The sequence below is a fragment of the Lepisosteus oculatus genome, chromosome 6 (assembly GCF_040954835.1).
Source record: "Lepisosteus oculatus isolate fLepOcu1 chromosome 6, fLepOcu1.hap2, whole genome shotgun sequence".
Classification (NCBI taxonomy): Eukaryota; Metazoa; Chordata; class Actinopteri; order Semionotiformes; family Lepisosteidae; genus Lepisosteus; species Lepisosteus oculatus.
The window spans coordinates 13445381-13471278 of NC_090701.1; the positions used below are offsets into that span (position 1 = coordinate 13445381).

The 25898-nt window shown below is 37.1% G+C and overlaps 1 protein-coding gene across 5 annotated transcripts in view; it reads right to left on the minus strand.

The window, feature by feature from the left end:
* The window catches only part of larp4b (La ribonucleoprotein 4B), an 85353-nt gene that overhangs the window by 6557 nt on the left and 52898 nt on the right, over positions 1-25898 (minus strand). For all 5 annotated transcript variants that reach the window (XM_015354806.2, XM_015354807.2, XM_069191004.1 and 2 more), the window contains 11 exons: positions 22913-23049; positions 22378-22481; positions 19927-20037; positions 19188-19241; positions 18614-18823; positions 6748-6854; positions 6200-6451; positions 5178-5223; positions 4517-4681; positions 2783-2907; positions 990-1104 (listed from right to left, as the gene is read on the minus strand). In XM_015354806.2, the coding sequence (XP_015210292.2) occupies positions 990-1104; positions 2783-2907; positions 4517-4681; positions 5178-5223; positions 6200-6451; positions 6748-6854; positions 18614-18823; positions 19188-19241; positions 19927-20037; positions 22378-22481; positions 22913-23049 (1426 nt within the window). The remainder of the gene's footprint in view (positions 1-989; positions 1105-2782; positions 2908-4516; positions 4682-5177; positions 5224-6199; positions 6452-6747; positions 6855-18613; positions 18824-19187; positions 19242-19926; positions 20038-22377; positions 22482-22912; positions 23050-25898) is intronic.

Sequence of the window (25898 nt, forward strand, 5' to 3'; positions counted from 1 at the left end):
CCTCAATTACAGACTAATTTCAGTCTTTTTAACTACTTATCATTTATTGCACTTATAATCTAAGATTTATTCTAATAAAGCCTTGTGACTAATACCATAACAGTTTCTAAAGATCATACCGACATAAGAATTTCTTCATGGGCATAACCTTAGTTTTGTGCAAGTCACTGCCAGCTCAGCAGTAACTAATAACACTTAGTCTTTTGTGTCTGAAGAAAACTATGATGTGTTTAATGGCCCAAGGCCAACTGTGTTATGAAGTTTACATTTTATGACTTGGTGTAAGGTCAGATCTGACTTAACTATACTTAACGGGTAAATCACAATAGCATAAATGAGACATTATAAGCTATGTGAAGATCCTGAATACCCAGTTTAATATCATTGACTTTAGGACCCTGACAACATCTACCAAGTAGGTTCATCAAAGAAAATAGCATCTGGAAAATCAATGAGACCAGAGAACACTCACTGTTCTGTTGTTCTCCAATCTCACATCTGGATTGCATTTGTGATCAGAGGCAGGAAGTAAAGAATTTAAAACTTTAAAGTGAATTGGACAGTGTGTGGCAAAGCGGTGCTGAATTAGATGAATAAAATCAAATTTGTCAAACCTGTGTCATACTGCAGTTACCACAGTGTTTTTCATACTGTCAACAATGCCTGTCTGCAACATGAAGAAGTGTTTTAAGACAATACTAACAGGTATTTTTATATCATTCAAGTCACAGAAAATAGTAGAAATTTCCTGTTTTTTTCCTAGAACTGCATATTGTCACAACGTTCAGCCTCTTCCTTCTAAATACCACAGAGGAATGAGGAGTGGAATCTTAAGATGAATAAATCTGAGGATGTGATTTTTAAAATATTCCTCAGGCTCTTGCAAACCATTTCCCCTTTCCGATTCCATCACATAATTACAAAGTCAAAACACATTAAAGGCAAGAGCTACTTATGCAAGAGATTAAGCAATAAGCTCCAGTACTTACTGTAGCTGCACCATTCACTTGAACTGATTTACTTGCAGTGGTGGTGAAGGTAGCAGTTAGTCGTTCAACGGGTGTTTGTGCCTCGCTCTGCTTCTCTTCCTCCACCTTAACTTCACTGTAAGACATAAGCAAAAGAGCAAAGTGTTACAAAGCTTGAAATACATCCTCTGCAAATATACAGCATGTATGCAAAGATCCTTAAAAATGTGTGCTCAGAGGGTCTGGGAAGCAGAAGCTGTCAGATTCAAATATTATAATATAGTAACTTAACTTAACCTGGCTGGATCAGACTGAAGAACCATTACGCTACCTTTTTAAGACATGCTCGTTAGTCAGCCTACCACCTGAACTCTCCACTTGCTTTAAATGTAAGGCAATATTGAAGGAATCCAAAAGTCTTGTAATTCATTTCATGACAAAGCAGCCAAGTGCCCAAATTCATTTAAATACCACCCCAGTGGAATAGATGCATAAGCATATCACTTCTTATACGTTTAAACCTTTGAGGAAGTTAGTAGTTTACCACTACTGAGAACTGCCTGCAGAGCACCACATTTTCAAATTTAAAAGTTCTTGTATAGACCAGATTTTCAACAAATAGTTTTTCTTGCAAGGATTTATTTGCTATCCTGACTTTTTTTCCTGTTTTGGGGTGTAAAAGCCGGTGATTGAGAAGGACATATGTACCTTTTCCTCAAAATGCAATGAAGGTTTTTGAAAATATCAAATCTGCATGCTGTCATTCACACATTCCTGTTATCACATCAGTGGTGTAGCTTGCAGTTGATAGCTCTTGATAATGCAGAAAAGAAGTATCTCTGTCCTTTTAAAATGACTTAATTTATCTTTTTTGCTGTGTTTAACAAAACCCCTAAAAATGTCTGTGGCAGAAGCTTATACATGCTAATTTCATCATATTTATATATTTCTAAAGTATTTCTAATTCTTCCTCAAATGACTCGGAAGCTTTGAGATCTGCACATTTTATTTCCTCACATGCAGACCAGTGACAGGGATACAGGAGAGAAAATGCATGAAATAATCTAATTCACTTTGTGGTGCTTTCTCGGTCCTCAAGCTGCTCATGAAAACCTCTGTTTTTCTTCCTTTTTTAGTCATTCACATGGTGCATGTGCTACCACACACGTCTTTAGAAACTGCTGCTAGTATTTCACCTTTTCTCATTCTGGCCACAACATGGAGTTTCAATTTGAACAAGAAATATTTGACTTTTAAAGTCTAGTTTTGAAGCCCATTTCCGTCTTAGCGTCTAGTTGTAATGCCCACCAGATGTCTGAGAGTCAAACTGCATTATGGGGAAAATGGGAGCCAAAACCCTACTGTGTTATAATTGATTCTGTACTATAAAAGGTTACAATCGAAAAGAGTGGCAGTGTAACAAGTGAAAACAACCTACATTGGAAGCACAGGTCAATGGCATTATATAGCATTTCCAAAGCAGTGCATGACAGAAATGCTTAACTGCAGAAAGACAGCAATTTCTATAAATGTCAGCTTCTTGTAATTCTTACTTCACGCCTCCTTTCAAGTTTTTCTTGTTACTTCTCGTTTCAACAACATTCTGAGTAAAGAGTGATTTGAAATGTAATTCAATCATAAGGTCATTTATAAATTATTTAAGATGTGATGTAACATCTTCATATTAACAGTTAGACAGTGTTAGGGTTTTTTCATTGATAAGAAATTACTTCATAATGAACAAAGCTGTAAGCGCTTTGTAGACAAACAGAGATTAAGTGACGATGTGTAAAGACAAAGTTACAGAATCTTACTCCGGAGACTGGGGAGGTGAAGGAGAGCCCTCAAAGCTCACTGGCAGTGGGGAAGTTGTAGGCAGTGATGGCTCTTTAGAGATTCCTGAAGGGATAGTGTTGGTAGTGGCATCAACATTTACATTCTGGAAAAAACAAAACAAAAATGGTTTATAAGGTGTTTTTTTTTTATAACAACACTACAAAAAGCCAATGTTCCCTGAAAAGAATGAATATGAAGTTATCGAATCTCCCCTAAAATGTAATTCAGCCAATATCGGGATAAGTTCGTTCACAGGTCATTTGTAACAATTTTACTCCTGGGCAGGAAGCTGAAAAATGTCAACACAGAAAGGAGAACTAAAACAAAAATGGAATCTTTTGGAGACAGCCCATTACCCGTCTTGGTAAATTTCCTCTAAGGGTAGAAAGCATAGGTGCTATGTGTCACTCTATTCTAAGTCTGAGACAAGACCTGTTATATCATTGCTACAGCACACCACTTATTGACTTAACAGGAGTAGATCAGTAGATTTTCCATCTCTTCTGGTGCTACCGATTTAAAAAGACCTGCAAGTGCTTGGCAAATGTATTCAATGATTAATACTTGCTGTATACACTGTACTCCACACATTCAAAGCAAAAACAAAAAACAAAACATGGGCAAGAACGGCACCACTCCATTATGCAAAGCAAAAAAAAAAACTTGCAGCTCTACCTGCTGCCAAACGTGGTTTCACTAATTGAGTTCATGGGTCTGAATATTTATACACTCAACATATTCGAGCATTGTCTCTTTAGTTTTTGCTTACATTTAGTCTAACTTGTTACCCTTAGAGGTGTATGTTACCCTAAGGAGTCTTCAGTTCCAACATTCAGGTGTTGAAAAAAATATTTTGTTGCAAATATATGGGTGCATCATTTTGTAATTTCAGAAAACAGGATACCCCAGGAAGGGTCAGAATACTTTAGTGAAGCACTGTATAAAACTAATACAATTGGGCATGGAACTCTGATTACAGTTAAGACTTATTCAACTTCTCAGAAAGTTATTTTTATTGTCTTATCCTGCGTGATGGAAATGAACAGAATGATTTGCATTCCCGTTTTGTTCAGAGCATTGTGAATACCAAGTCTCCTTCTGACCACTAGATGTACTAAGATCTTAATGTTTATGAGTATAGTCCTCTTGGTCACCAACATAGTAGCCGTCATAAAGGGACTCATGCCCAAACTTCAGTTAATATCTACATTAATTAAGTTCATATTACAATACGGTGTATTCCAGTTTACAGAATACTGCCAAAACTGGCCCACACATGCCCAGGCTGGTACAACTTTGACAGCAGAATACTACTCAAACATAAGGGATGCATCTGTTTTACACTGGATCTCTACGGTTAGATTCTGTTTTATCTACTAAACACGTATGAAACAGACAAACTTTCAAGTTGCCTTTTTAGTCACAATATGCACTGCACTCCTTACATATGTGTGCTGAATATTTAAGAATAGAACATTTTAAATGCATAATGTCAAAACATGGATTTTGACACACAATTGTTTCTTTAAAAGTAAACTCTTACACTAGAGATGGAATTCTGTTTTCTTTAAAATCTTGAAACCAGTCAATCAATCTTGGAACTAATGCCATTTTCTCAAAAAGTCTTACGAGAACAACAACTTGGTTTAAATCTGAAATAAGAGATTTGTTTTCAAAATGTAAATGGATGGTGGTTGTGGTGTCCCAGTTACCTTGTCTTTTGAAGTTCCTATCACAATATTTGACAGTCTGTTCCCAAACACATCCTTGGTTTTTAAGTGTCCTGCAGCACCAGGCAGAGGAGGGAAACTGGAAAGGCCCAGCTCAAAGCTCGGAGAGGGAGGCTTCTGAGGTGGAGGAGACTGTGTTGGAACTCTCTGTGCAGGCCAGAAACACATACAAGGACAGTGAGTGCACTGTACTGACTTTCATTTCCAGGAATAAAGTGATCATAAAATCAAAACCCAAACCAATTTGCAGTCCTAAAATAATTTAATTGAAACGGTTTTGCGTGTCAAGTTATGTAATGCAATGTTTATGACTGAATTGCAATGCTGCAATGAATAGTGCTTTCTTCAGCAATTTAGGGAAAATGAGCAAACTGCTACTGCAGTGAGAGAAGGTTTGTAGTTTCACAGTATCTGCTATTGTAGAAGAGTCAGAATAATTCCACTGTTCTCCAGCAAGTAGAAAGACAGGGGCAACTGACGTGATTTACAAAGACTATCTGAAATTGACAGCATTCAGTTATGCATCACATACCTGCCTACATTCTGCAGAAGTATCCGAGTTAATCTTTTTACGATTGCGAATTTAATTCCGCAGTTTAACCAAATCCATTGATTTCTAATTTCACTTACACACTGCACTTACCGTAAATTTGTCCTCCCTTTTCTTCCTATATCCATATACATTTTTCCTTAAAAACAAACAAATCATATGAGAAATTAGTTCTTAATGTCTTGGAATTTTATTTTAAAAATATTTTTCTTTTCATACTCTATATTCTGAATCACGGTTTTAAACCTCTTCAGTGTTACTGCTACAACATTCGTTCCAGGAGAGATGACAGCATTTCTGTCATGAGCTGTACATGATTCGTTGGGCCAATCGCAGCCATCCATCAATGTGCAGTGTCTGCAGGAGGGCTGGCACTGACTGGAGGACAAATGCTTCTCTCACTAACTACACCGCAAGTCCAGGGCAAGACTGAATTAATGACACAGCCCAGACTGAAGGGTTCAGTCTGCACTGCCAGTGCTTTTATCAACAGAGCTTGACACTGGCACTTATTAAATGTATATATGAAACAATAGTGGATAAATTAAATATAACCAGAAATGAAACAATGTGCATACAGCTCAACACTAGCAAAAACAAATCAAGCTACTGATGTTTATTGATTGATAAAACAAGATATTGTCAAAAAAGAGTGATAATTTGCTTTCTAAGACTTATACTAAAAAGTCAGATAAACAAAAATACTTTTACATGACATGATCAAACTTACAGGAGCTTGTAAACAGTACAGGATCCTGCCATATCAAAAAGAGTACACATAGTCTACACATAGTTCTACTTTACCACGACACTGAAACTCCCACTGTACAAATATCATTGGGAATAAGAAGGCTGCGTCAGACCTGAATGAAGCACTAGGCAAAGCAACCAGGTACAACTGTTTGCCTCTACGGCTTTGTGCTTTGTGTTCTGGCTGGTTCACGCCGGTAAAGCTGCCTATATTGACAAGGACGTGTTCAGGGACATACATGTCAGAGTTTTAGATTTTCTGCTGAACATGTCATACAATATGCAAGCACACATACAGATCATTGTGTCAGGTACAAAAAAAACTCAGCCACATTTGCCAAGGAAGCAAATCAAATGCGCTTTACCTTCCCCTGCCCATGCTCGGTGAGCAGTCGGCACTGATGGGCTCTACCCGCCCTGTGCCAATGTCCCTCTTGGGGTAGCCCATACTGGTCTGTAACCGCGTCCTGTTCTGGCCAGGGGGCCGGGTCTGAGGGCTGCGCACACCGTTCAGAAGGCGTTCAGTGGGGAAGTTAAAAATAGTGGGACTGTCCAGGAGCCCTGATCCACGGTCTGCATTAGGTATAGCAGGTCGCAAATGAGGTTTACTTTGATTCCTATAAAAAAGACGAAGTTTTTAATCCTGTAAAAATTTACAACAGCACTGTTACTACAGCAAAAGAACGATAAAAGGATTTCCTTGTTTAGATTTCTATGCAACTACTGTTACAAATTCTATGAGAAGAAACATAACTCAAGTCCCGCCATTAAGAAACAGCTGCTTAATAGAATGCAGTGGGCCCGTATAAAACTGAGATTTAATTTCTGTTTTTCATCCCTTAAATAAGATTCATCCACAGAAATTCTGAAACACTGGAGATCACAGTAATTTTATTAAAAAAAATATACATACCTGTTCCTGGGAGAGTACTGCCTGACAGTCAAAGGAGATGTAGCCGGCTTGAAATTAGGAGATGTTGTAAAGCCATTTATAAATCCAGTATTGGGAAATGGTGCAACCTGTTTAAAAGAGAATATATTAAGCATCAAAAGCAACTGAACACTTAATAAATGATATAAACTTAAATGATATGGGTTTTGGATATTGACTCAGGGTCCCCGTAGTCATTCTGATTAATTGAACATTCACTGATCTTGATGCATTTGAATGACCTTGTTGTGTAAGCACTAAATCACCTCATTAGCCAGAAATGATTGCTCATAGTTGAAAATGGGTGATTTAAACAGTTTAATGACAAGCCTGTTGAAAAAAGATAAACAAGAGAAAGGAATTAATATACCCCCTTATCAAGACAAAAATGCCTTTGTGCCCAAGCAACACCATAGGTTGATTCACCAGCAACAGAGTATAAATCCACTTTAGCAAAGAATCAAGATTTGGCATGGACAACTGTGATGGACATCAGTGAGAGTAATGCAGACATGCAGGCTATGGATGCCCCCATTGAGCACTGGAGGGATGAGCTGAGAAGACATGTAGCATCTAGGGCTCAAAGACCAGTGAACAAGACAGCTGTGTGCAGCTTGTATTACTTCCAAGAGTAGTACCATTGCTTTGACTCCCACACTATACTGTGACTTGTGATTATTAGTTCCCCTGCTGATGACAAATTTTAATTAGCAATATGCATTTACTTATGCCAAGTCAATAACAAATAGACTTCTGAATAAGACATCAAGGTATTTGCTGCACAGTTAAGTCTTTTCTCAGAAAACGTTGCAATTGTTCTTCTATTGCAAAAGCATCAAAGAGGCTAAGTTTAGAATTCTAACATTTGTAGAATGAGCACAAATATCAAGAGAAAGCCTCTGAAAAAAATACACAAACCATTATATCAGATAATGCTTTGGTTTAAGTTGCAACATTTATCCTGAATGATTGTATAAAGAGTATGTATAAAATGTATAAATGCATATCATTTATCTTCTAAAACCAACAAGACAGTTGTCATCTCAGTTACTGCTCTTTTGTCCACAGGCTATTTTTTAAATATAAAGTATCCATATCCTCAAATTTAAAAGTAGTAAAAGCAACAGAGATTTGTACTTCTTAAAAGCAAACAATTAAGGTGAATACGAATAATTCATGACAAATGTGTCCATAAGACTGTTTAGAAATTGCAGAAGGATTCAGTAGGGCAATGGGGTGGTTTGGACTTTGGACTCGGAGCCAGATAGCTGTGGGGTCAAATCCTAGTAGAGCCACAGCCATTGGACCCTTAAACAAGGGCACTTCACTCAAATTACTCCGGGAAGTGCTCTGCTTAACAAAGGAATGCTGAGCAGATGGTCATTGTAGATAACTATTTGTTTTTGACTTATCTGGTTAAATAAAAGATTAATTTAATTTTAAACATCCATGCCATGTTTCAAGACCCACAAAACAATTTCAAAATATATCTTTATATTGATCAAAATTCCATGTTAATAGCATATTTTCCAGTCTTTCAAGTATCTGGTACTACCAATGCTGCTGCTGAAGCTGGTCCTTCATTTCTCACCCAGAAACTAATTTCAGAAATATTTCATACATTACTTTTTAATCCTTTAAAGAATCATAATCAGAAAGAAAAGCTGATGTATTAAAAACTCATTAACACCAAGTCTGCTTGATGACTGTTAATGGAAATTAATCTTATGTTTAGGCTGAATACATAGTCAGCACCCAACCCTTTGACAATACCTTTGTCAAACACAGAAGCACTCATTTTATTGCATGCACTCAGAAATATGTCAAAATAACCATCTCTTAAGACAGACTACTCCTTTCAAAATTTTAGGCCTGGGGCATGTCCCTGCCAAGTGACATTTTATATATATTTTTTATTTTACACACATCATTTGAGCTTATTTTGTCATGTGAGGCAACACTGTCCTTATAAAGTTACCTTTTGTTGAAGAAAACACTCATTTTGGGATTGCTAAAATAGCCATTTTAGTGTAAACCAAACCTGAGAGATTTTAAATCATTAGTTTCAACAAACAGTTGAAGAGTAGTGTGTACAGGACTGTTTTTACTCATTTTCACCTTAAATATCTTAAAGATACACATACCCTATATCCAACTTTCCATGGAACATACTATTACAATTCAGTTAAATAACCATCTCAATGCAAATAACCTCTTCAAACCCCTTCAATCTGGTTTCCGACAACTTCACAGCACAGAAACTGCCCTTATTAAAGTCACAATCGTCTCATGGCTTCTGATTCTGATTGTTCTAGAGCTCAATGCGGCATTTGACACTGTTAACCATGATATCTTACTTTCTCATCTTGAGACTTTGTGTCTGATACTGCTCTTAAATTAGTCTTACCTCAGTGAATGCTGTCACTTTGTCTCTCTTGGAAGCTTTAGCTCTGAAACGAGTCTCCTTAAATCTGGTGTTCCTCAGGGCTCAATACTGGGCCTCCTACTTTTCAGTATTTACAGTACATGTTCCAACTTGGGCAGTTATTAAGATCACATGGTCTATATGATCATTGCTATTCTGATACATCCACTCTAAACCTGTCACTGATGTGACTGTCTATGCTCTCTCTAATTGCATCTTGACACAAAAACGTGAATAACTCAAAAGACTGAAGTCATGCTTATTGGCACTCCACATAAACTAAATATAATATAATCTAAAGGCAGTGCAGTTACCCTGTCTGTGGATGGTTCTATACTTGAGCTTCAGTCAAAATTGAAGAACTTTGGAGTGACATTTGATCCAGGCTTGACCTATATGTGAAAAATATTTTCAAAAGATCTTTCTTCCACCTCAGCAATATTGCCAGTCTACATCCTATGTTGTCGCTAATGTTGCTTGAAAGCTGGTCAGCACTTTCGTCTTCTCTCAAATTGCCCGAATTGACTGCTGTAATTCTCTACTCGGTGGGGTATCTAAATCCACTTTGAACAAACTACAGTATGTCCAGAATCCTGACCAGGTCTAGAACAAGTGATCACATTTCTACCCTGAAGTCTTTGACTGGCTTCCTATTAAGTTTTATGTCAACTTCGATATCCTCATGCTCACCTTTAAGGCTCTGCAAGGCTTAGCAACTCAGCATCTGTCTGAGCCACTATCAGTCCTATTCCCCATCAAACAGCCTTCATTCCTCAAAATCTGGACTCCTATCTGTCCCCCTAGCCCATCTACACTCTGTGGGTGACAGGGCCTTCTCCTGCTGTGCCCAAAAGCTCTGGAACTTTGTCCCAAAGGATATCCGAGTCACCTTCCCTGAGCTGTTTCAAATTAAGACCCAAAACCTTTTTTTGGAAGGGATTTTACTTAACCTGTTCTGTGTGCCCCTTTGCTCCTACTGTATTCCATTACCCCTTCCACTACTCCCTCTCATTTGTACTTTCATTGTGTGTGTATTTAATGTATTTTTCTTTTGCTTTGTTTTACTGTAAAGTGCTTTGACAATCCATGTTTAAAGGCACTATATAAGAAATAGTTTATTACTTATATGAAATACTTTTATTCTATTAACAAAAGATGTTTCATCAACAGTACGAATATTAGAAGGGCCCATAAATTCTTATACTTGGATCTTGTAACTATGGTTCTTGGTGGAGAAAAAGCATTGGTTTCTAAACTGAAAGGAAAGGGAAGTCAAGAAGCATTTAATATGGCTTACTTAATATCATCAATTTTCCTACGGGATTAATAAAAAGTATTATCTATCTTATCTATCTAATAATCAGCGTTCAATTACATGCTACATGGAAAAACAGCAAATAACATAACTGGTGAAATTCCCATAAAAGCTTGGTGTTTAAAAATGTTTCAAAAGACAAACATACAACTCTAAATGGTTTCAAACCATATTAAAGTGAGAGCATTTCCGACAATTATATTCACAAGTGTGCCATGTCAAAATGACTGGTTGTATGATATGGTATTGACCACTTAAAATATCAACTTGGGGCACAGGCCTCTCGCTTCCCAGATTTTGGAATTCCTTCAGTATCAATAAAACTGAAGGAAAAATATTCCTGCTCGGAACTCCCTGCTGGGTGCTTGAGGTTAGCAGTTAAAATGTCTCAAATCAGGGATAATGCAGTCATTCAACCCGTGTTTCACATGTAAAAAAAACTAAAATTGATGTAAAATAACATTTTTTAAAACGTTTTTGTTTCCAAAAACGTTTCATTTTCACTTTAAATAATTAGCTGCCTTAAGGAAACACTGTAATAATCTTCACATTTAATTAAAGTCACAGCAACATTATAGAGTACATTGCTACTGCAAAACAGCTTGTGAACAGCACCCAAAACAATGCCATGATCCTGACAACACATTTCAATTTAAGGACAAAAATCTCCTCAGGTGACAATCAAAAAATAAAATTCTCTTAATACTAAATCATATTTTCGATATCAAAGTGTCCAGAAACCTACTTTTTCACCCTTTTGTATAGAAAATGGTGATTACATTTGGTAATTGAAGGTAAAACAATTTGACCTGTCCTTAAACTGCTACTTGTTTGTCAAATTTAGAATCACCAATTTTTTGTTTAATCACCCATTTTGAAATTGTGTTTTCTGGTCTTACAGCCAGCTTGGGGAGAAAGCAAAAGTGAAAGCAGACTCCTCTGACCCAACATTTATTTTTTGGTACATCAACAGCTACATTGCTGCATACAAAAGGGTTGGGTGCTGACTGGAGAATGGATGCATTTCTCATTAACAGCACCAGAAGCACCTAGTACATCACGGAGTTCATTGACTAGCCAGCAGTTGAGAGTGCAATGGTTAATTAATCCCATTCTACTGTAGGTGGCATTGAGCTGAATGCCTCTTCTTGTGGAATCCTGGTCACACAAGGCTACTAACATGACCAAAACATGAACCCACAATGCCTGGATCATGGAGCTTAACCTCAAGCCTTCAACCAAACATTACCACTTCTGGAAAAAAAAAACTAAACTGACCTAGAGGTATCATTTAGCCAGCAGCCATATCACCCTGCAACTCACAACTGGCAACCCACTGAAGCTAAGCAGGTGTGAGCCTGGTCAGTACCTGGATGGGAGAGCTCCTGGGAAAAACTAAGGTTGCTGCTGGAAGAGGTGTTAGTGGGGCCAGCAGGGGGCGCTCACCTTGTGGTCCATGTGGGTCCTAATGCCCCAGTATAGTGACGGGGACACAATACGGTAAACAGGTGCCGTCCTTCGGATGAGACGTAAAACCGAGGTCCTGACTATGTGGTCATTAAAAATCCCAGGGCGTTTCATGAAAAGAGTAGGGGTGTAACCCCGGCGTCCTGGCCACATTTCCCATTGGCCCTTACCCATCTCGTCCCAATAATAATCACCATCTATGAATTGGCTTCATTACTCTGCTCTCCTCCCCACACCACCAATGTGTGGTGAGCGTTCTGGCGCACTATGGCTGCCGTCGCATCATCCAGGTGGATGCTGCACATTGGTGGTGGTGGAGGGGAGTCCCCATTACCTGTTAAGCGCTTTGAGTGGAGTGTCCAGAAAAGCGCTATATAAGTGTAACCAATTATTAATTATAATTAAGAACCATGCAATAGCAAAAAAAAAAATTGTCATGATCAGAAAAATTAACATTTATAACTGGAAAAACACTATCCCAGACTCAAGACTACAGTTTCCTACTAAAAAATTATACTCCGTTTTTACACGGTAGTGAGGTTCCTTACATAGCGCGTATTATCAGAACACCCCCACCCCCACATAGACCCTCCTATTCCTCTCCCTTAAACAACTCCAAATCTGTCACTTATCTTGACTTTCCCCTACATACGTTTTTCATTCCCTCTTCGTACTAGTTTTCGGTTTACAAGCCATATTGATGGTGATGCCGCATGATAAAAAATTTAGGCTCTGTAACTAGTTGCCAAAGTGTAGCTCAGGTGTGTGACATGCCAGCTTAGAATTTGTGAAATTTCCTGCATTATTTCATTTATTCTTTGGTTGTCAACCACGCATACATTAATTCTTGTAAAAACTGTGTAAAACCTGAGTCTAGTGTACTGGAAAAGATCATTTTTATACATCAATATAGTACAGTTCATATTGAGCATTTAAGAAAATATACTTCCTACATTACGCATTTAGACTTGAACATTGTTGTACACGGTACCAGTAAAAAATGAAAATGAAATATTGTTGCTGCGAACGAAACGTTGGCGCTTCAGTTGGCGCTTTTCTAACAAAAAGATAGTCTACACCGAGGCAACTATGAAAGGACAAAGAAAAAATAGACTTGGCCCTTTGCTAAGACTCCAAAGTAGGCTGCCAAGAGAAAAAAAAGTGCAAAAAGTTGCGTTTAAAGCTGCGTTTAAAATAACGAAATAGACTGCTTGAATCACTGGGTTTCTGCGGGGAGATGAACACAAACTGCTACAGTATTGTGAGCACAAGCAGGTGCTCATTCCCATTGTAAAGCACATATGGTGCAAATGTGACTTTTCAGAAAAGGTGTGCTGATTTCTACTTTTGGGGGAAAATATAATTTTTAAAATAAAATAATTTTCAGATAATGTAGCTGAAGAATTATGTGTAGAACATTTTTAAAGTAGCACTATGTTTGTTGTGAATGAGAAGCTATTTATATTAATTATTGGATGCCCCTTAACGTACTACTGTTTGACAAATTGACATTTCGTTTTTAATTTTACGTTTAGAAATTTAAAACGTTGTTTAAACGTTATTTCTCTCGCCAAAAAATGTCAATGCATCTATATTAAATTAGCTTTTATACCAGTCTAACTTTACTTCTGCTTTGAACGACCAGGGCTACAATCTTTAATTTGTTTCAAGGGCTGTCAGTCATCAAGACCTGTGCTGACCGCAGTTTTCATCTGCTATTGCATCGGTCATTCAAAGCACCTACCGTACTTTGAAGTTAGTGGGTAAACGAAGGAGAAAAAAGATGGTGGACAGCGACATTAACTTCGGCTGGTGCTATGTTAGACATCTTGTGATGTCCTGTTGTTGTGTGAAACCGTGCTCTTTTACGGATAGTCGCATGCGACGCTCATCCTGCACCTTTCAAGAAATGCTGAAAGACGTTTCAACAGCAACGGTGGTGACAGGGACTGAAAGTCCACGTAGAGCTACTGAAGACAGCAAAGTAAACACTTGCTGTTTCCTGCAAAAGTAAAAGAACAGAAACAGCATTACACTGATTGAGCACTGATGATGCTACAAGAAGAAACGTGCTGGAAATGCCTCTCTCGCAGTAAAAGACCACCAGGACTGCCAAGTTACCACTACAATTCGGACTTTCGTCATCAAATAACGAATGCTGTCTTCTAATATGTTTTGACAAGCTGAGGCTGTTGCAAAATGAGTAGATTTCTGAAGTACAGTAAGGGTGAACGCCTTTTTGCATACTTTATCAGGATATCTTCATCCTCTAGTCACCTTGCTTTCTTCAAAGTTACACAGAAGGGGACCTATAAAAAAATAATGAGCTCAAGTCCGTAACACTGCTGTTAAGCAGTGTTGTTCTTGCGTTGTAGTTTTAAGCTTTAAAAATCACTGTAGGAGACATACAGTACAATAGTGTCTGCATTTTAATTGTATAATCTTGCATTGACTCATATTTTAGATGCATCATACAAAATACAGTATAAAGCATATTCATTGCCTTGTTTATAGTCACCAGCCAAATGACTGGAAGATGAGAATATTAATTGCGGTTATAAACAAATATTCAATGGGAGTGGTGATAATTTGTTTTTGTCTTGTGTTTCTCAGAGGTGTAAAAAGTCAGTTAAAGCTGATAAAAGTCATAGCCAAACAACTGCTTTATAATGTGGGAGCACTGTATTCTGTTTTTAAAATTACAATTCAAATTAAAAAAAAAATAAGTTTAAGATTTAAACTCAAAGGTGTGCTAGCATGCGACTATCTCGGCACAAAAAAGAAAAATTGCAAACTAACAAGTCACGTTTCCCCAACAGATGCGACGACTGATTCCAGGATTTCACAAAAGAGTGAGCTTAATTAAACCTTTTAGCAGTTGTCCTCTTGAAGTGATTAAGTTTATGTAAATTTATTTTATGAAGCTTAATTTTTAAATTACGTTAACTGAACTTCTATTACATTGCAACAGAGAAGCCAGTAAGAATGACTTGCGATTTAGTTTATACAATGTTGGTCAAACACAATTCACTACCTATTTCCTAATACAACCTATTAATTGAAAACACAACTAATAAATTATAGCACACAGCAAGAATGCATTGCTCAAACCACACTTACTACTGTTTGCTCGCCACTGTGCTGTCAATTTGTTAATTGACTTCCAAGCTGTAATCCAAGCAGACTGACATTCTTAAAAGAAACTCCAGATATGAAGGTTACACTGTACATTCAATACAGGGACCAGAAGAAAAAAATAACTGCAAGTGCTTTCAAGACACACAAGGAATGACATGACGTTTGGGGTGTACTGGAGAAAAATAGAAATCACACTACATGTTGGTTTACTGGGTACTTTCAAAAATTGGCTTGATGAAAGTCTTGGAAGGAAAATACCACAATCATGCAAATGAAACGGGCTGGATGGTTTTAATTAGATGGTTGTTCAGAATGAATAAAAGTATAAAATGTATTACGGTAAAGGTACTGCATTAACTCCCAGGCATAATTACCCTTAATTATCTCCCATTCAAAAATATACAGCTATTCTTTAAACAGGAAATGTTGCAGTGATATTTTGAAATATCGAAAATATTTATGGTAGACTCATTCCCAAAATGTTGGAAGGATGAACAACAAAACCTGAGTGGAAAAGAGCTCTGTTACCGCCAGTGTGCAGTTCATGAACTCACAAACACTACAAAAACAGAAAATATAAACTTCATAAAAGGACAATCTTTATCTTTGGGACTTTACAGACTCGAGGCAGGGAAGGAATTCAGTCTTGAAAAACATTTTCCCTGAAGTGGAAGAAGGCATAAAAAAAGCATCAGATAGGATTCATTTGTTGACTGTTTGTCTGAGATTTGTTTACATTTAGGTTAATCCAGTCTGCTCCTTGCTAAAAACAAACATTGATATCTGTGTGATTACATACAATGCCAGAGAAACTGTATGCAATTTCACATTCCAAGCTGCTTTTATTAGTCACACTGGTTATGCCTAAGCTATGTACTCCATTGTTTCCAAATCTAAAAGGGAATACAAAGTGATAAATTTCATAATCCCTCATCATTTATAAGCAGCACATGTTTAAGAGGTGCACACTGTAAAATGATTTGACCTCACATCAGCCTTACAATAAAGAGAAAAACAAAGTACAAAAATGGTTTATGCAGTCACAGATAAAAGAAGAAAACAAAAAAAAAGAAACCTTCAGCCTTTTCATACAGTACACAAGAGCCTAGTATTTGCTCCATGAAATCTCATGGGCGTAAACATGAATGCAGATAGAGGATAACAAGCCTATCTGTTCATTTACTTGCCTTCAAGCAGCACCAACAATATTATAATAACACACTGATTACGTCCATGGAAGCTAACAGAAGAAAGGAAAAGAAATCTTAGAGCCTGTTTTTTCCCCAGAAATCATCATCTCTTAAAACAACTTCATACCACAACAATCTAATACACTGATGCAATCAATTTTCGTTTTCCCCCCCCACTCTTAACATCAGAATTCAAGCAATCTTGTCATTTCCTTGGCCCCAAAACCTACAGGTATTATCTCTTTGATAGAAACGCAGAACTTAGATTCAAGTCTGCTCAGTAATTATTGACTAATAATAATAATAATAATAATAATAATAATAATAATAATAATAACATTGACTAACTCGCTATTTTTGCCAAAGGTTCCAACAATGGTTGGTGCTATTCAGTAACACCATCTAGAAAACTGTATGAACCATTTCATTTGAGGTTCAGACTGATGCACAGTACTGAAACAACTCTTATTGTGGTTACTGATGATTTACTGCCGACTTTTTTATTCATTCTTGCCTTGGACCTCAGTGCTGTCTTTGTTACTTCTAACTACCCTATCAAGCTGAATAGAGCAGTGTTGTTGGTACTACTGGAACTGCTTTTTGTCGTGGCTTTAATCATATCTAAATTGCCTTGCAATGCATTCCGTGGAAATTGCAAATTTACACACTTTTGGTGTTTTTAATAAAAATGTGAATGTTCAAAATGTTCAGAAGTGTTCAAAGTGGACACTTAGGTTTTAAGAAAAATGTGAGATACATTTGTAGTTCAATAAAACGGGGCATCATTGGAGGGGAGTGAATACTTTTCCAAGGCACAGCAAGTTATAGAAAACGTGCTGAAAAATTGGATATTATTCATCCTTGATAAGGTTGGATATCTCTGCAGTGGTTAAACCTATTCATTATACTATCAATTGTTTCCACAGACTGAAGACAATTTGTAAATCAGACTTCATTTCTATAAGAACATAAAACATTCTGAGAACATGCTTTATGTTCACGACACCCACAATTAATCAAGTACTATCAGCTCTGTCCCCAAAAAAACCTGGAAAAAAAATGAAGTTATGTTCATTAGCTCTCCTAAACTTGGGAAATGTGACAGCTTCAATGTGACCAATGATGGTGCTGGAATCCCCACAAGTACGGGTCTGGAATCTTGGAATCATCTCTGCTCAATTTCTTGCATGTGAAGTATATGCTTGCACCAGTGTAGCTTTTCCCCCCCCCATTTAAAGCAGCTGTTATTGATTCTTGTCTCTCCCAGTGAGATGCAGAGAAGGCAATGCATTCTTCTGTTGTTTCCAGGTTTGATTATGGTTTGGTGCTTGCAGTTGGATCCAAACTAGATCTTAAGTTGCAATATGAACTTGGCTGCTCAGAATTGAATTAATACTAAAATGAGGTGGTCCTGAATAGATCTGCTTGTAAAAGCTCTTGCTCGAGTGCAGGATGAGCTGTCTCACCCGGGTGATTGAAGTTGTGATACCCCCACGCAGTGGTACACAAATGGCTGAGTGCCACAGAGGGCAGGGTGGGATTGGTTGGCTAGGGCTCTCAGGTCCCAGGAAAACAGCAAATGCCGGCGGTTTTCTAGGCGTGGTTTGGTCTGCATTGCTGTGAATGAAGTCCCCCTCCTCCAGGAGGTGCTGAACTTACTGCAAAGCCTGTGAATGTGTGACATTAGTGGCACGGAGGTGGGTGGTCCACAGGAGTCTGCCTGCACTTCCTCGTTCCACCCTGTGCTGTTTTGTTGCGGGGATCAGAGCTCAAAGCCGAGATGTAAAAACCAGGTGGCTATTCCTTTTTAAGTCATTAACAAAAAAAAGAACTGGTGATGCTGGATTTCTTAAAGTGCATGACCATCGCTGTCAAGCTATGTTTAGGATCCTCATGGAGTTTAAATTCAAAACACTCCTACTCACCTTTTTGGGTTCTCATGGTCGAGCTCCTGACTACACCAAGCAAAACGTGGCTCCAAACCTTAAGACTTCTGTTCAATTGCTCCAACACTGTGGAATGATCTCTTTTCCCACAACAGGTCTTTCACCTCAGTCAGAACTTGCAAATTCGGCCTTAAATCTTACCTTCATACAGCAGCTTCTGTTTAATTTACTGCATCAAATGATGTATACATGTGTTTCTATTGTTAGCTTCCGTTTTGTGTCACTGGAAAACACCCTGAAATGCCGTCATTGAGTGTGGCACACAAAGATGCAAAATATTTAGCTTGAGAAACAAAATCTCATATCATTTCAAAACTAACATTACTCCAGGATCAGCGCACCGAAGTACAAAGTACTTTTCACTCACCAATGCCGGATCTAGGAAACTGTGCGTTGTTGACCATGTCTGTGGAGTAATCAGGCTGTACAGTGGAAACTGCTGCTGAGGGCTGTACACTGGAGGTATGTAAAATGAAGTTGTATAGCGTTGTTGAGCGTAAAGATTCACATCCAGTGGTCTGTAGCCATTCTTTGGCAAAAAAGTGTTGATGGCGATTGCCTTTGCTTTGATCCTTGCCTGAATGGGGAAAAAAGAAAGGAACTTTTATTCCATTTCTATAATTGTAATTATGCACTCAGACCCAATGGTCTCAACCAACTAAGGGATACCATATAGGCAAATCTGGTCACAATCAAAGACACTGTCCAGGGCTATCTTATGCCAAAATGAGGTGTTTTATGGTTGAGCCACCCTGCAGACTGTAATCATATTTATCACTCTAATTAATTCACTCATACAAGCTTATTCAGATGTTATTAACCCAAAATAATATACCTTACATTACAAGATTTCTTTAAGCAAAGGAAAGATTAAAAGGAAAACAAAACAAATATTATATACAGGAATATTGAATGGTGATTTTCATGTTACTACACTTTACCTTGATGGGCTTTCCTTGAAAGGTTTTTACTTCTTCTCGAAGATACTTGTAAGCCTTAAAACATAAAGATGATAATTATTTCATTAATCCTGACAGAAAATGTTTCTGCTTAAGCCAGCTGATTGTCTATAAGATGTCAATAAGTTACATTTTAACAATGTGTATTGCATGTATTATAAACTGACATACGTAAAACATAGCAATATAGGTATCATTTCTAATTGCCCACCTGGGATGCAAACGGTTAATAACTTGGATACATTGCATAATGTGATTCTTCCGTAGTTTTTTTCCCCAATTTTCAAGTGTACATCTTAGAATAATTCAAATCACCATCTTAAATTTGTTTTAAGCCAACCTTGATGCACACTATCATCTTAGAGCAGTGAGTTTGTCCAAGGTTTTAATCCTTCAAAGTGCCTTACCCTTAAATAACTTAAATAAAATTTTCTGAGATCTACTTCCTTGCTTTTGCATATTACATTAGTGCCAAAGAAAATGAATTAGATATAATACATAATGGATATGCTGTTATGAGTTTTGCAGGTACCAGATGTTATAAATTGACAAACATTCAAAACTTCTCAATTTAAATAAAGAACATAAGTGAAACCACTTCGATTAAAAGGCTAGTATCAGTTTCAGATACTAAAAGTAGACTTTGAAAAAAGGTAACCCTAAACTAAATGGCAATAATAGCACTGAATGCAATTCCAGACTAGTAATGGGAAGAGCTAACCTGTTGTGCATCAGCTTCAGATTCAAAAGTAATGAACCAGTTGTCATTGTAGGCAAACTCGCAATGGATGAATTTGGGCAAGTTCTCACCCTTAAAGAGAGATTCCACCTCCTGTCAAACCAGATATTAACATGAGAGTTAACATGGGAAGGTATCACTCTAACAGTCAATAAAGACACTCAGTTCTAGTGGGAGACATATCAACTTAGACTTTCGTAAAATACCGCGTGTGTGAGCAAAACAAATCAAATAAATGCCCTTAAAACACATTCAATCCTTGCAAGCACAAAGCTTCCTAGCATCATTTGTAGCTTATCATTCATTTTACACAGAAGTTTGCCTGGATGAAATCCTTTGTTTCGCCAGATGCTCCAGATCTGATTAAGAATTAATTACACTGGTATTTACAGTTTTCATTCCATAATGCAAGAGAGAATCTAACAAGGACCAGCTCCTAAAATTAATCGTGAGCTCTGTAGAGGTGGTGACTAGCAGCTACGGCAGGCTGGCAGACTGTACATGCATCCAACTGGATTATACATGTACACTAGCAAATATTACTTAAGAATTGAGCTGATTGTAATTGGTTGATGTAAAACAACATTTCACCCAGAGACCTGTATGATGGTTCTTTCAATTCTTTAGGCTACATGAGGAAAAAATTCCTAGGCATGACTTTTCCATATGGGGTCTACTCCAAGCCACATAGATGTATGCTGATACAAAGCCAAAGGAAAAGCAAAAAGGATAGCCAGAACATGCAGAGACAGAAATGGAAGCTACAGTAAAATCACAGGTGACAGGATTAATATAATACATATTCAAAACTGCCTAGAGCTGTACAGCTGCCAACACAAAACCCAACAGCTCTCTAGTGCCCTCTGCTAGGGAGGCAAGCATAATGTCTCATCCTACACGTCTCGTCTCTTAAATGCAACATGCTTGATTGCAGTTCTCGAGATCTCATCTGCACATCTGTGAAACGATCAATGCTGAGAAATAACTGTTATGGAAAAGCTACAGGAATATGAAAACAGATGTGTATTAATATGTAAACTTGTTTCTGTATTGCATCCATCTGTCTTTAAGTCTATGGAATGTCAAATTAAAGTGGTAAAGCTCACACTGCTAGCAGATGCACCCTGAAATAGATCAAGACAGGTGTGGGCAGGTTGAGCAATCAACTGCTGAGCTGCCAATGTCTGGCAGACCCCACTTAATACACTAAGAGCCTGACAGTTTGGGAAACTATTTTTCTTGTCCATTTAATTGAAGGGGAGGGGAATGCCCCCATCTCATTTTGCTGGTTTATATGGGAGAATATTTTCTCATGTTAATATTTTTTCTGTTCAGAATGATTCAACAGACAGTCATTCGGGGGCTGTGGGCTGTGATAAAATCCTAGAAAACATGCAAAAGGCATGAAAATCTTACAGAAACATAGCACTAAAGCTCAAGAGCATAGACCTGGGTCTATGCAAATGCACCCAAAGAAACAAGCAAGAGATATCCAGCACAAGGTACAAAATAATTTTCAGAAAACCTGCAATTGCTTTCACTGCAATGAAATGGGACAATTGCTGCATCAGCTGGGATGAACTAAGGGTATACTAACATAGCAGTGGTTGCCACTGATTTAGAGTTGCTGTCCAATTACTACACTCGACAAACAAGTCATAGCTACATCACATGTGAACAGCAACAGAGAAAGACCACAGAGAAATTCTCACTCACTGCAACTAATTTAATTTGCTTAAAAAGCAAGATGAAGAACTGAGTTGAGGAATAAAAGTCTTGGTTGAGCCCTGCCCTCAGAAATTATGTACATGAGTGGACAGAGTTAGTCTGAAGCGCTGAAAGAAGCTGTAGCTAAATACTGCAAAGGATACTACCAGACGTTATTGTTCTTTGAGACCAGAATTAAGAGTGATATTTTTTAGCTTCTTGACTTCAAGGTAATTTTGAAGAACTACAAAACCCAGCCAACATAAAGCTCTTGACACCCAAAACAACTAAGAACCTCATATCTTAAGATGGTAAAATACAGATATTTAATTACACTTGTAATACCAGAAAATTCAATGCAAAAGATCAACTATAACAAAAATCTATATTATACTGCATGGAAATAGAGTCTATCTAAGGGTGAAGAGTTATTAATGAATCTCACTAAAAAATACACCTTTTCGAAAGTATTTGTTGTCAGTTGATAAAAGAGATCTTTACATAGCAATGTATGTTAATGTATGTATGAACTTTGATAAAGAAAAATGAGCATACATTTAGAAATGTGCTAGCAGATAGGGACTTGAAAATTGACAGCTAAAGAAATGGGACATGACTATTTTGTGAAACAGCAAAAAAATGGAACGTATAAGCTTGAAAACCTCTGATATTCCAGTTTGTTTAAAAAAAAAAAACAAGGTTGAAAAACACTAAAAATGAACTTACCTCCAGTGGAGTGGACTCGGGGACTTCTCGAAGAATAACAATGCAGCGATTCTGGTTTGGTCTGACCTTTTCACCTTTTTCATCCACTTGAACTAGAGGCAAGGCTACAAAAAATCATAATGTCAGTGATTCACAGCACTACCATTATGCAATCACACTGTAGGACATAATGTGTTTTTGTACAACATTCAAACTCTTGCATGTAAAAGTCTCCAAAGATTTAATCTTTACACACAGTGTAATGTTAAGAAATAAATGGAAGAATAATGCTCCTGTTCACACAGAAACCATAATTATTTCTGAAATACTTTTTGCATTATTTATTATAATCAAAAATGAAAAACGAAATATTTCAATGTACACTGTAAACAAGGTTTTACGTTTATGCAATTAATACTTTTTCCTACACGATTTACATTTGCTTTACTATATAAATATCAAGTACACAAAAAAGTAGCTGTAAAAGTTTTGAACCAATGATTTTCAGAAATCTTTTAAAATGCTTAATGACGAGGAAAAAAAAAACGAAACTTACATCTCAAGACATCGACAATTAAATCCATATCAGTGCTGAGTTTCTTGACATGGTCGAGGTTTGCTACAGTCATTATTGGCACGTACTGGTCACTGTCCATTTGAGAGATTAGGTACATGTCACTAGCAAGGTTTTCTCTAAAATCAAAAGAAGAACAGAATTCATGACACTCCCTACAAGCCTTGCCTAAGCCTCCCACCAACAAATTCTTTGTAGTTAAGAAATAAAGTGTGCATTTAGCAAACAACTCCCACATAAACCAAAGAACTAATGAATGAGTATTGTGTTCCAGCCTGATGTTGCAGTTTGCATATCCCATAGATCAGATTTTTCCTAACATATTTACAACTTGCCAAATAAGAGTGGATAGAAACAAATGAATACCCAACTGTTTGTGTACAAGTACTCTAATACACATCATTAGCACTGTCAGGACCATAAGCAAGCACCATAAGAAAGGCATATTTTTATCTTGTAAGTATATAACAAGAGTCAAAAATGGAAACTGAGATTAACAGGTTATATAAGGGAGATATATATAGACTAGACTATAAAGCAAGTTTGCACAAATAAGTACAGCTCATTATGGAAAATGTTAACACGAATTAATTTATTTCTCAGAACATTAATACGTGGTATTTGAGCCCATACAAAGATTGATGTCTTGTTTTCCTTCTCACAGAGAATGATGGACTGTGGAATACTGTTACAAATATTCCATATCACTCAAATTCCAAAGGATTTTCACTGTTTGGCTGTAAGCCTAGGGTCATGCTAAAAGATGTCTCATTCTGTAGGGATTCATTCCTGAGGGAATGGCATGGTGAATCACAATCTGCCTAAATCCATTGCCAGTCAGGATACCTTGAATTTTAAGCAAAACCTTGTAATGACCAAACCCTGTACTTTACTATTTATATAAACTGTTATGCCCCTATCCAGCCTGTATTAAAACAGATCTTTTTATTTTATATCATGTTATACTTGTATTATGTGCTAGATATTTAGAACACTGTTTTAGTCATTATATTAACAAACAATAATGTAGTTCTGGAATTAGTCCTGAGAAGAGGAACCAGATACATCACTGAACTTAAAGGAACCTTTTATACTGACACTGAACTGTTTTAGTACTCAGAGAAGGAGAACTACTGTATGAAGGGAAGTGACTAAAGCAAGTAAAATCATTAATGACCCTGAGCAAAGCCAACCCAACAAACATCTTAAGAATCAATTAAAATTCAAAAGTGGAAATTAAAGACAAGTGCATTTAAAACCAAGAAATGCAGGTACTTTGTTATACAAACGTTGAAGGAATCTAGAATAAACTACCCAACCATGTTGTCAAAGCTTATATCCTGGCTAACCCTGGCTTTCAAAAAAGATGAATGGATGATATCTTCATCTTAATTAATTACACCAAACGAGCTGGATGGAGTAAGCAAACTCATGTTTTTTGTAACCTCCCACACTGTTAATAGGATAGCAAAAGAAAAAAAGTGCCTTACTACAGGTACAGCAATCACACTTCTGCTTTCTTTTTAGAGCTGCTCTATTGCAGCTTTTCAGATATTGATTTCACAACACATCACAAATATCTACTAAAATTTAGTAATAAGGTCAAGAATAATAGAAAAGGTAAAAAGACTTTGCTTCCAATGCTAATAAATAATTTTCCCCAAAGTACAACTATTATTCCTGGCACTTAAGTCTCTATACACTTTTCTTATTTAGGTTAGTACTGCTAATTTGGTGATTTAATAACACGTCACGAGATTCTTCCATACAGACAACATTCTAAGATTGTCACTCTAAACGCAGGTCGAGATTTTTTTGTGCAAGAGAATACAGAACAGACTGCTCATTCAGCTCTGGAGAACCACACTATAACTAAAGCATAGTACCTACTTTTCCATTTAAACACTTCCATTTTGTATAAACCTGTATAAAAGCACACTGCCAATGGCTAAACATACATCAGCACAACCTCCTCTTTTACTACACCTGAAAATGTGCTGATTCTAACTGTTACACTGACTTTTGCAAAACAGATATCAACTATATGCAATAATTATTATATGCAATAATATACGGTCCCTGTGGAAACAACTGCTTCGAATGACAGAACTGGTCCATCAGTGCTGAATTGGTGGGTTGCAGGAAAAGTCTAAGTAAAATTATTTCAACTTCCAAAAAATGAATCTTGAGGCTCCAAGTTGAAAGCGTGAATTCAAGACACAATTTTTGTCTAAAGGCAAATTTAGCGATGCAGTGCAGGTTATAATGAATTAAGGTCGGCATTTCCAGCATAATTTGAAATATAGTTTGACTCCAGGTAAACAGTAGGAAACCCAGCTGGCAGCAGAAACCAAAATGTTCTCTACTGAAATTAAATTAGGTGTGGCAGACAGGGTGAGAAAAGGGGAAACTCGAACATTTTCAAAGGACACTGATTACACAGTCTTTAGTGGGCCTGGCTTAAAGAGAGAGTTTCACAGCAAGACTCCAAATGCAGCTGTTAAAGAAATAAAAAGGCAAGGCACTGAAGATATTGTACCAGACTAGAATTCCCTGTTGACAATTCTGTAGAAATCATGTCAATAAAAAAAGTGTAATTCAATATTGGTATTACAAGCACAGGAAACGTAACTGGCAGTTAGGAGATGAGTCCTGAGTTCAAGCAAGGAGTGGTTATTACTTTAAGAAGAGGCATTAGGTGGGTTTCTATTCATGAGGAAATAAACTCTTCATGAATCAGGATAAAGCTTTATATTTTCAAGTAGTACTGTGCATCTCTTGCAAAAGGAAAAACAGCTCATAATTAGCACCTCTCGCATTTGCTCCTCTTTAAAGACGACTACACAAACTGGCAATTTCAGTTGCCTTTGTGATCTTTTCATGAATTACCAGGCTTCCTCTCTCATTGTCGTCTTTTTTTACACCACGAGAAATGTTGCATTAAACACTGGACTCCTAACTTTAAGGG